The following is a 12,538-nucleotide window of genomic DNA, read 5'->3' as shown; positions in this document are numbered from 1 at the left end:
ACACTACTGACTTGACAGCTTACAGAGCTAACAGCCCAATTCCCAAGACAGAGGGCATTCAGGAATTGCAGGACTTTATAGCTACGGCTCCAGGAAAAAAAAAAAAAAAGAAAAATAACAATCATGTTCTCGTCACCATTCTACCATAAGATCACTAATTCAGTATAAAGAAGATGGAAAACAAAGACATTCCAACAATAATCTAGGTATTTTACTAGAAAGTTACGAGGGTTTTTTTCCTCTAATCAATATACTCTAGACAAAACAAAAGGTCTTTACAAATTCTTCAACTACAGGAACAAATGAAATACAGAAAGTGCTTATATAGAAGACAAGTACAAAAATACAGACTTGGCTTCCAGGAGTAAGCTAAAGTACAAATTCAGTGTGGTCATCAACTTATGCAGGGCTGCTCGTTACAAAACTACAAACCTCTGCTGTTGGAAACACGTAAAAGCAGAATGGTGGCACTGTCCCTTTCACAGCACATCCTCAGACCAGGCAGAAGGGAACAGGAAATAGCTGCTTGCCATCACACACGGCTGTTTCATTTTAAGTGCACCTCAATACACAAACTATGTAACTAATACGACCTCATCACACTGAAGCAGAAGATGCCCAAACATAAGCTGTAAATCTTAATTTCTACTACAGTCACGTATTTGTGTGCTGGCATCTGGTAAACACTCCAGTCTTTTTGTATTGCTTTCCCCCCACCTTCCCTGAAAGCCATACAAGAACAATATCTCAGGAGCTCTAGAAAGACTACAGTTTACTAGATGGAATGAAGATGACCTAAGTGTCACAGGTACAGTAACAAGCAGATGTCATCACCGTATCAAAAAGATAAACAAGAACTATGCTGATGCCTTTATTTTCACTCATTGCAACAATAGAAACTCTCTCAATAGGACATTATGAAAGAGCCAAGAAGACATGTTTCTGGTAGGAATTGCAAGCCTCACCTAAGTATTTCCCATAGTGCTCCAAGATTATTAACTACAGTCCTTGAAGGCTGCCTGTAACTGTTCTCCAAGTCTGGGATAGGAAGAAATACATGATGATAGCCTTTGTGTAGTCTTTTGATTCAAATTAGTAATTAAAGTAGTATTTTAGGTGTTCAAAACATATCAGCAGAAAACATTTATGAAAGTAGCTTCTCCAACTATTTAACAATGAATACATCTTTTCCTTAATAAAAAGTGTACGAATTAACTACCCGTGCATAACTTGCAGACTACCATTCACACAACAACAACAGTCTTTTGAGCATATATATTTAGCTTGATTAACTGTAGGAAATACAAAGACACTCTGAACTGTAAGAACATCTACCTGGCCACAGCTTTGGGCACAATGTGCGAGCACAGAGGCACAACACAATAGCACAATGCAATACTGCACAATGCAATAGCATGGACGCAACAGGAAGAACTCAAGCATTCCTCAAAGACAGATGTTGCAGTCTCCAGTGGGGAGAAAAAAAAAAAATCTCTTTGGAGCAAGTCTTTACAGTGATTAGGACCACTCTGCTGCAATTTCATGTGCAACTCATGCTGTCAGGTTATACCAGCAACCATTTATGTTACGTGACACCACCAATTAATCTAGTAGACATTTTTGAGGCAATCTGCTTTTTACATACATACATACAAAAATCTACCTAAGTGCTACTCTGGTTATGTGACCATGCTCTGCAGGTAAACTGTTCTTCTTTAAAAACCGCCACAGCAACAGCCTGAAGGGTTGAGCAGCCTGTTTCCCATGATGTATGGCCTGGAAACCCCAGCTCTTATTATTGTACAATAATAAGCACAGCGTTCCTGTCCTTAGAAACTTACCACTTACATACAGCTTCTCCATTAAGCTAGCAATGCAGATCTTGTACACAAACAAAAGCTTAATAGAGATCTACAGAATATGCTTACAATCAGCAGTATGTCTATAAAACAGGAAGAAGCATGCAACAACTAAACCTTACTGCCACACCGAATTTAGACCGTAAGTATTCAGACAAGTGCATAACAGTGCAAAAGTATATGCGATTCTTTTTTTAAGCAAGTTCCCAGCATGCACATTAATTTATCTTATACATGCAGACATGTCTGAGTATCATTCCTTTAGCATGAGTCTGCAAGAACTTAAAATCAAGCGGCACCAACACTGAAGTGCTCAGGAGCTGCACTTTTCTTGTGATGTCCTACAAGTAAGGGGGGTGGGGGGAGCACCCAGGCACATGAAATAAACAGAAAAGTCCCCAAACACTAATTTCCGTCTTCGAAATATTTCAAAGGACTAAGGGTTTAAAACTTATGATTAACTTAACTGTTTAAGCTAGGAAACAGTGTCTGCCAACAACCTGTTCTACAGCATAAAAACACATGAGGGCTAACAGAAAGACCTATGACAGCGTTACAAATGCACCCTGCCACACAGCTCTGAGTTCCAGTTTCACATGCAATTCCGTTTTAAAGGCGGCAGCTACTCAAAAATAGCTATTTATTCAGACTTCCACAAACATGCAAGAAATTCCATAGTTTTGCTCTGCTTACATCAACTAAGAAGATGAAATCTTTTCTAGAAAAATAAAGACAAGTTACCTAGTATTCATTTTGTGTGTCTGAAAACCTAAATAGGGATCAAGAACCAAACTAGTTGCTAGGTCATCGTTTTCACACAGTTCCTTGGCAGACATTCCAGAGGAAGGCACATAACGACTTTGACCCTCAAATCCTGAAGCACCGCTACCTGCAAACAAGAGAGCATATGTTAGATATTGTTTAAGGAATGTTACAAAGTCCAGCTATGCTCATGGACAGACAGCCACGGGTTGGGAGACAAACAATATACAACATTTAAGGGAGATATATGATATCTCAAGAAGCAAGAGCACAGTTAATTTTTCACTCTTGCTTTCGTTCATTTTTGTAGTAGCTAATGGAGAAAGTTATTTTAGAATGTATTTTATGGGTGTCTTAATTAATTTTGCTTTCCTTCTCTCTTCCCCTCCCCCACTACAAGCACCTTTGCAGACTACACAGTTCAGTTATGCCTGCCTCTCAAGTTTCTGACCTATAAATGCGAAAATTTCAAACCTGATTTTCCCAGAATCTGAATAAAGGACTTACACTGAATTTATATTTAGCCCAGACCAACAGTAAAAATAAAAATCCATCTTCCTTAAAACCATTTCACAATGACTATCAATATGTGTGACTTCATTCAAAATGGGATTTACTTTTACATGCACACCTACTAAAAGTTGGGCTAGTAATTCAAATTACATTATCATCCACTTCCAATCACACTAGTTCTCACTTCATGCCAATCGTGTATTTTATACTTATACAGTTTTTCTTCACTTAACTTTTGGACTGATCTGAAGAGATCTATATACCTGAAATGAGTTAACACATCCAACAAATACAAACACGATTAATACTTCTGACGATAGCTACACGCTGAATGCAGACCTCCTTCATGAAGACAAGACTGAAGCCTGACTTGCAAATTGATAAGGTGAATGACATACAGCGCTAAGCCCCATAAACATGTACATACATCTGCTAGACCTTCTCTCAACTCCATTTTTGCCCGTCTTCGGATTCTCCTTTCCAGCATGCTGCAGTTTGGTCTGATTCTGTGCATGGTCATTAGACGACTTGCTTCCACTTCTCCTGCCATTCACCACCATGTTCTTGGATTCTCCCAGCCACTTCATTCCCACAGACAATCTGACTCAGTTGCATTTAGTCACTTTTCAAAAGGCTTGGAGAAGTGGATGAATAATTTCAGTTCCAATTCCTACCAGAAGCAAAACATAAACATGATTAGAACTTACTGGGAAACTGTTTCCAAGACACAGTTTTAACAACAACAAAAAAAAAAAAAAAAAGAAAGAAAAAGGGGATGGGGGAAAGACTGAGATCTGCATTTGTATTAGAAAGAAAGAAAAGCAGTTAATTAGCACTAGTACAGTGAACTGCTGCAAGTACAGATATCCACAGGTGAAGTATTGTCCTATGACTTACAATCACATCTGGAAGCAAAGACAGAATTCTAAAGCTGATAAAATTGAGCTGTCCATAGCAGTTTAAGAGCTGGACTATACACATATTATACCTATATATTTATATAGGCATACATACACATGGATAAATAGACACACAGTTATGTTACACCAAAAATTGAGTATTTTCAAACACACCCAATTACAATTTTATTTCCTAATAAATGAAACCTGTAACCTGTTTGGAACTCTACAGCAAAGAATGACGTTTATATAAACATCCTCCAGGAACTAAAGATGAACACAGTTAAAGAAACAATAGGAAAAAGAAAAGCAATCAGAAAAATGACAACATTTTTGGAATGGGGGTAGGGGAAAGATGTTAAACCTTTACTGAAAAATCAGAGTTCAAAAAACCCTCAATGATGATCTAGAGGGCCCAGGCTACTTTTACTGTTCCATGGAACAAAAAAAAGCCCCAGTCACAACACACCTGGCTCAATGGGCCAGTAGTAAGTGGGGTCACAAACAGAGCTGAAATTTTACAGTGGCCAGCAAATCACATGCTAGTTTTTGTCTGTAGCCTCAATGCCTTCTGCATAAATAACTAGAAGAAAGTTACTAATGCTTTTGTACACAGTTGTGTCTCACTCTGTGTAACTTGCAGGAAAAAATCCAATGCTGATTTAAACAATTATTTTACAACTACATTTATGCATTAGTAATTAATTTATTTGGTTTTAATTAATCGTCCTCCCTACTGCTGCCTCATAAAGAAACAAAGCATACCTTTTCTTTTTACTGTAATATAAAAAAGAACATTCATGCTCTGCTCCCAGCAGATAACACCACCTAACAGGCATTTCAATCTGCTAAGAAATCTGCAACAAACTAACAAAAGTTTTGACAGTGTCTTTTGTAGAAATTATGTTTTTAATCAGTTAAGAGTAGCAAACTACTGATTTCTGTTAGACAACTTCATAACCGAGGAATTTAAAGCTACAGAAATATTTATGGCCAGACGATTACTAACTAAGTCGCTTTAAAAGATTCAGAAGATTGAGGTATTAGAGAAAAACAGTAGGTAAGTGACTTTAATAGATACATTGGCTCAAACATTTTCATAGAACTATCATTCAGAAGTCTGCAGGTTTTAAAAAGTTTTACAAATTGTCAAAGAAGGATAGTAAGATTATTGACAAAAATATAACAAATCATACTGAGGAAAAGCTGGCTCAACTACTGCCTCAATATAAAGAAAAAGAATTGAGACAATTTCAGTGGACAAGGAATTTTCTTGCTGCCAGTGCCAAGTGGTGACTGGCTTTGACCTCAAGATTAAACAACAACAACAACAGTTTAAAATGTCTATTTTGCTGGACCAGCAATCTTTAACTGAGACTACCAGAATGCAAAAGTTGCTCTGCATAATGAAAAAATTCTTTAGGAAGTTACTATATACAGCCTTCAGAAAACAAACCAGGGACTGAAAATTTGCTTGGGAAAACCCTATTCGTTGCATTCAGCTATAAGCAGAACCACAGATTTTTACATAGTACCTCTAAAAACGACCCCTGGAAATCTCAGAGCTAAACCTGCACTAGGCAACACTAAACTGTTTTGCTTCTTTTTTTTTTGGTCCATCATAGAGCTTGCCTGATAACATACATTTAAAAAGGAAAAAAACCCAAAACAACCCAAATAAAACCCCAAAACTTTCTTGTTAAGGACCCCACCTGAACTTCTTTCAGAACACAGCCATCCCATGAAGATCTGCCACTGACTGACTACCACATAAACACTTAATGACAAACCCAATCTTCCCTCTTTCTGCTTAATTACTTTTACAGCTCTACATACTTTAATTAAACTCTGTTCCCTGTTTTTCTAACAGTGGTAATAAACAGCATTAAAACGAAAACTACATCAAAGACTTCCACTAAATTCAGCCTCGGTCTCTTTGTAAGCCAGGATGCAACTATACTCCACAGCGCGCCACATGCAGTTTGGGAGCAGTACAGGCAAACAAAGTCAACCATGAAGTCAGACCATGGGCAATTACTGTATTGGATGCAACGATCTGGAGGAAAAACATCCAATACAGCAGCACTTCTGACAACTAAGAGGTACAGTAGCTACACTTCCAGCTGGAAAAAGGCGTACTCTGAACAAAGAAGGAAACTGATCTTCCATCAGTCCAGTTGGGGAAGGGTGAGTACTATCTCTGCTAACACACTTCTCCCTAACAAATACAGTAACGACAAGGGAAGTGTCATAGCAAAGGTAAGGAGGAATGTGGCCACAGAAAAACACTCAAACCATACTCTTAGTATATACTTCGTTAGGAAAAATACTCACTTTTGCTGCAAAGTACCTTGATATAGATGACAACAGAAGTCCTTCCCAAGCAAAATCAAGTCATTCGCCTAGCAAATATTCTTGTGAAAAACCATTTATTTGAGCCTAGCAAGCAAGACAATCTTTGTCTCCATCTACTGCTGCCTTTTACTTTCTAATACCAGCCAGATGACAAACTTGAAGACCGCAACTGTGCTTCTTCAGCCTCTACTCCTTCTCCCAATAGACAAACGCTGCTCTTAAGGGGTAGTGTGAAAAGCCAGAACCAGCAGACAGGATTCCTTTCCCAGTGAATACCACAGCTCCTAGTGCCAACAGATAACCTAAAAGAGAGCAAGAGGTGCCCCACTCATCACCCCGTGTTCCTTAATACATCTTCAGGTGAGGTTTGCTCTCAACACTTTCTACATCAGCCTCATGCTGACAAGTCCTTTAGGAACAGAGAGAGACAAGTAAGACATGAACACCAGTTTCCTATTCAAGAAAAAAAAGGAACATATTCCACCTCCACATACTTTGAAATTCCTGCTAAAGGGCTCCACCATCATATAATGTAGCATCACCCATGGATCATTTATGACTTTGGGTATATCTATACTGTGAAGTTTACCAGCACAACTACAGCTTCCAAGGGACCTTTTTTATTTCCATGCAAATATCCACATTGCTTTTTTAACCCTTTATTAATTACACTACTACTCGTTAGAACTATACTGCCTTTTATAATTCTATTATGGTAGTTTTACAGGCACGTTTCCTCAAATGTCAAAAAGTAGCTCAATCACATTTGGCACCTCTCACTGAAGAGTTTAACATTTCATTGCAGAAGTGCCCTCAAAAATGAAAACTCAAGTTTCATTTACCTGGTTCTAAATTTATTAAACCTATTAATACACTTTGTGAGCATTATTTGCATTTCTGTAACATTCAGAAGCACCAATCAACAACTGAAGCACAAACATCATTAACACGGTCATCATGTAATACGCTCACAAAGCCAGACTTATCCATGTGTTTACCAGACTGATTAAACAGTACCATTCACATTTATATCACACATGGAAAGCTTCAGTCCTTTTATACTGGGAAGTGTAGTAAATACCTATGAATTTGAGTAAAGAAATTCTATGGCGGTTAAAATGGATCTCAAAAGCTGTCTGAGCCTCCCAGGTTTTAGGCTCTCATCTCTGAAATCTATCAATTCAGAAAAGTTTTGTTGTGAGGGGGGGAAAAAAGCTGAACAAAAATCAAATCAATAAAACCCTAAGCCACAGAAACACATACATCAGTAACCATAAGAAATTCAAGTATCATTTATTTTAGTCTTCCGTAAGACAGTTTTTGTATATATTTATTACTTAAAGGACAAGGACAGCTTCTAAATAGAGACAGTGGATTTTGTTCATCCCTCTCCAGGACACAGGCAAAGACATCAGGATCAGGAGGTTTCCTCCCAGGCATGGTCATCCTCCTCTTCCCTATGGTCTCCAGTACACAGGCAGCCAAAGGACTTCCTTCTAAAATAGGGTTTCTTTTTTATTTCTGTTTAAGAACTCAAACATCTAAACCAGTTTTGGGGTTTTGTTTTGGGTTTTTTTGTTTGTTTATTTTGGTGCTTTCTTTTAAAATTAACTATAGCTGCAAAAAGTCTTCCTCAACAAGACAGTGGCCTAAGGCAAATACAGGACACACAAAAAAAAGACCCAATGACCACAGCCTCAGCTTTTCTGGAGAAATCAGTGATATTAAGAAAAAAGATACAAGTTTCGTTATTGATAGTTCTAAAAAAAGCAACAGACCTTGGAATTTGGGAAGCAGAGCAGAATCATGCAACCAGGTTTTCTATAGAATCACTAGGCTGTAGACTATTTCCTACAGCCACTGCATCCAGGTAAGGAAGAAAAAAAAATTCCACCCACCCCCATGTTTAAGTTTCTAAGACCACAGAAGACTCTGAACAAAGTCAAAGTGAAATGAAAAATTGCGCAGCTTTAAGGAGTTATTCAACAGCCTCAAATCTTATTTCAGTTACTGTTTTTGACAGCTCAGACAAGTGCCATTAAGCCAGAGAGGAAAGGGAGGCATAGGATGCTCCTGGCTCACAGAGGGTGTGAAGCCAAGGTACAGTGTCACTTCAAACAGAAACCTAACGTTGTATGTTACACTACAAATTATTATCGATGATACTAAAACACAGCAAAACCAGGCATGGAACAGAGGTCTTTGCAACCACAGGAGGTGACCAAAAAAAAAAATTAAAAAAAATAAAAAAAAAAGAAAAGGTATTTGGGAGTTTACTTCCCCATAATCCGTGTAGTCAAAGCTGTACCTCAAAGACAGGCCAGGCAGTCCCACAGGACTTCAAAGATTCTGGAGCTGAGGGTGTGATTCCTCAACAGGACAAAAGCTACCTAGGAAATGCTACTTCAGTCCCACCCCTGCAGATGCTTACTTCAGCCACCTGATTTCATACCCACTTTTGACTTTCTTTGCCCCTGGGATAAGCTGGTTCAGTAAATTAAACCACCAGAAAAACAAGGGGGAAAAAATGTTTTTTGGATGTTTCTTTTCAGCTGCTTAGTTCTCAGAATAAGCTCGGTGAAGAATTGGACAGGGGTTAACAGCAGCACGTGGGAGGCTGTAAGGCTGTGTCAAAATTACCAGCTCCTGTCAGTTCAAACTGTTGCAGAACTCCAGCCCCAGGATGGGGGTTTGTGAGAGCACATGTGGATTCAAACCGGAGCCAAACCCAGGATTCAGCCCCGCACCCATAGCTCAGTCTGTACACTGCCACTTTCCCTTGTGCCAGTCCCTTCGCTGCCACGTGATTTCTGTGTGTCAATCAGGATGCTAATCCAAGTACAATGCAGGCACAGAAGCAATAGGTGCTAGTACGAAGCAGCAGCAGAGAGGGAATGCACAGAGAAGTGCTTCAGGAGCTCCTGCCCCTTCTCCTCTCCCTCCCCGCCCACCCCCCCCACCCACTAGGTGCTGGCTCAGGGTGAAACCAAATAACGGGCTGAGCAAAGCACCCTAAAGGCTGCATGATTCCCCCCCAGCTCACTGCAGCAACTCCAGCGTTCAGCAGGTTTTCACAGACCAGTCCAAAAGCTTGCTGTTTCTGCCAATTCACACAAACATTTCCACCAGTTCTGGAGCTCAGCAGACCTCTCCATAACTCAGTTTAACCCACTACCCCAACAGGGGGGTCAGCAGGTACTTTTCTGCTGGTTTAATGTGCTGAGTGGGTTTAGCAAAGGATCCAATGGGCACTAAAGCAAGAGAGGATGCAGTACCGGAGGAGCAGCAGCAGAACCTTTCAAAGGGGAAGAAAAAGCATCAGCTGTTTGAAGAGTTTAGCTATGTGACTTACACCGGTTCAGCCGAACCTAGCAGCTCAGGGGAGCCCCACCATGGCTGGCACAAACCACACCATAGTTCAACGAAGGTTTCAAACCAGCATAACCTCAAAAGCAGCCCTGCTGCCTCCCCGCCTGTATGTGCCTGCTTCCACACCATCCTCCCTCTGTGCCAGCAAAACCACTGGGGAGGCAAGTGGTGACCGAGTCAGGGGAGTCACCAGAAAAGTCCGAACCTCCCTGGCCTGAACCACCGTATACAAGAGGATGCTGCCAGAGGGTGGGGGGACAAGGTCAGGAGCACTTAAGCTAGGACTGCTCCTAAATGCTCTGCGTTCTCAAACCACAGCTATGGATTCACTGTTTGGCCCAGAAGTATCATACCTTACACTTACTATGCTAATTTGGGCATGTTGCATTAAAGCACAATGCTGTCTGAAGTGAAAAGGATACTGGGAATTGTAGTCCTGCAGTAGGATAGTGCTAGCAGAGCAAAACAAGTATTCAAGAGCCTTGTCAGTCCTGTTACCAAGTATACAAGGATACATCATCCCACTTATTCATTTAATCATCCCACTTATTCATTTAATACGCAATGCACTAAGTAATTACTTTAAATAAGGCTTACTTTCCAGTTTGCAAACTCAAATGGGTATAAAGCAGAGATGTTTGTACGTGTCTGGCTCTAATAACAGAATAGCAGGGTAAACAAACCCCGTTTTTCAATCAAATAAATCTTGATTTCCTCACACAGCCTCAGTTGCAAGGAAGAAGGCTTGAAGAATTCAAGACAAAAGATCATCTTTAGTGAAAGCAGAAGAGGATGCACGCACAGCTACAGTGCCAAGACGACAGAAACAGGGCATGACTGTCTCAGCTTACTCTGTGACACATTTTAGCCTCATTGATTAAAACCTCCCACTATGTATTCGTAGTTACGCTGTTAAACACTTCGATCAAATCGCCGCCTCATATGTGTCACCCTGCGCTGAGTTCAACCCGCCAGACAACTACACCAAGTTACACACTTCAGATCCTCACACAGCCTGCGACACAACTCGACAAAACACCACGGACTCTCTGCCACCCGCTGCTTTACTTTTTCAGCGAGCAGCGTGTGGAAGACCAAATGACTTTTAAGTTTCAGATACAGATGCCGGACAAAGATTGTGCTTTCCCCCCTTCCTTAAAAGCATGTATTCCGCGATAAAAAAACAATAAAAATAAAAATCACAAAACACTCCAGGATGTCAGGCGTTAATTGCAGCAGGCTCCGAGCGCGGAACGGTGGCTCAAACAGCCCGTAATGCCAAGCGAGCGGCACAGCCGGGCTCGGAGCTGCTGCTGGGGCTGGCCCCGAGGCGGGAGCCGTGTCGCCGGGCCCGGCAGTGCCGCAGCGGGACCGCACGAACCGCCGCCGACTGCCGGCCCTGCCAGGTCCCCGCTCGCCCCCGGGGCTGAGCCCACCCGCAGGGAGCGCGGCGGGGCCGGGCCGGGCCCTCCCCGGCCCCCTGCTGCCCCCTAGGGCCCCCGCCGCCCCCGGCCCCGCCTGCCGACACCCCCGTGCCCGCGGGGCCCGCAGCGCCGGGGCCCGGCTGTCAGCGCGGCGACCAGCCCGCCCTCCCCCTACCCCCGGCGGCGGGGCCCTGCGCGGTGCGCGCCCCCCCTCACCGCCCCAGCCGGGCCGCGGCGGGGGCAGCGCAGCGGGCACGCCGCCTGACGGCCCCCCGGAGCCCCCGGCCCCGCCGCGGGGCGCCCCCCGGTGCACCGCCCGCTGACAGGCCGGGCCTGGCGCCTGCCTCGCTCGCAGGGCCCCCACCCCCCCCAAAGACACGGACTCACCTCCCCGCTGCCCCCGCGCTGGGTCCCTCGGCGCTGCCCCAGCCGGCGCTGGGGGAAAATGAATCATCAAAGGGGAAGGAGCGAGGGGGAAAAAGGGGAGGAAGGTGGGGAGGGGGCGAAGCGAAGGCTGAGCGAGGGAAAGGCGGCGGGGGAGGAAAACGAAGGAGGGGGAGAAAAAAAAAAAAGCGGCGATAGTGATAAAAAATAATTCCGAGTGGGGGGAGGAAAAAAATGGCGGATTAAAATCCAAGATGGCGGCACCGAGCAGCGAGCGGTGCAGGGGGGAGGCGACGGAGCGAAGCGCGTAGAGATCCCTCCGCCGAGCCCCGCGAGAAAGAGTCCCCTGGGCTCCCTCGCAGAGACCCCGCAGGGCGGCCGCGAGGACGGGCCGCTGTCGCCGCCGGTTCCTCCTCTTTCTTTCTTCTCTGCGGGGAGCCCTCTTTCCGCCGGGCTGCCGAGGCGGGCAGGCCACCGCGCTCCTAAGTTTCTTCTTCTTTCTGCCGGTGAAGCCCGCGACCTCCTCGCCCCGTCTGGGGAGACACCGCCTGCCCCTGCGCTGCCGGCGGCGGAGGGACACGGCGGCAAACACGAACTCACGCCCGCCGCCGCGGAGGGATACAGCGCTGGAAAGAAAACACTGCCCGCCCCCCTCCCGCAACCTCCGCTGCTCCCGCTCCCTCCCGCCGCCCCCTCACTCCGGCGGCAACAGAGACAGCCCGGCCGCCCGCCAGCCCCCGCGCCCCGGCCGCGCAGGAGGGACGGCGCGGTCTGCCGCTCCCATGACAGCTCAGCGCGGCGCTGCGCCGCGGCGGAGGGATTTCGCTGAGAGAAAACAAGATCCGGTCCACCCGCGGCTCGGGCCGTGTGTGCGGGGAAGAAGTGCCGGTCCACCTCACGCGGCGGTGGGATCCCTCCGCCCGGAGCTGCCCTTTAAATACGGGGGACTCCCCGCCGCGGGGGCGAGTGGTGA

The 12,538-nt window shown here is 44.3% G+C and overlaps 1 protein-coding gene across 3 annotated transcripts in view; it reads right to left on the bottom strand.

Moving 5' to 3' along the window:
* Nucleotides 1–12,195, bottom strand: part of KMT5B (lysine methyltransferase 5B) — a 30,510-nt gene extending 18,315 nt beyond the window's left edge. For 2 of the 3 annotated variants that reach the window (XM_056354789.1, XM_056354790.1), the window contains exon 1: nucleotides 2,601–2,739. Coding sequence is in view for 1 of the 3 variants with exons in the window: in XM_056354788.1 (XP_056210763.1) it covers nucleotides 2,601–2,748; nucleotides 3,562–3,721 (308 nt within the window). In the remaining 2 variants the exon portion in view is untranslated. Of the gene's footprint in view, nucleotides 1–2,600; nucleotides 2,749–3,561; nucleotides 3,805–11,568 lie in introns of those variants that run through there. The other variant, XM_056354788.1, reaches the window with a different exon arrangement.
* Nucleotides 12,196–12,538: the final 343 nt, after the last annotated feature.

Source organism: Falco biarmicus, chromosome 10 (assembly GCF_023638135.1).
Source record: "Falco biarmicus isolate bFalBia1 chromosome 10, bFalBia1.pri, whole genome shotgun sequence".
Classification (NCBI taxonomy): domain Eukaryota; kingdom Metazoa; phylum Chordata; class Aves; order Falconiformes; family Falconidae; genus Falco; species Falco biarmicus.
The sequence above is the reverse complement of the archived record's forward strand: the minus strand, read 5'-3'. Positions and strand labels throughout refer to the sequence as shown.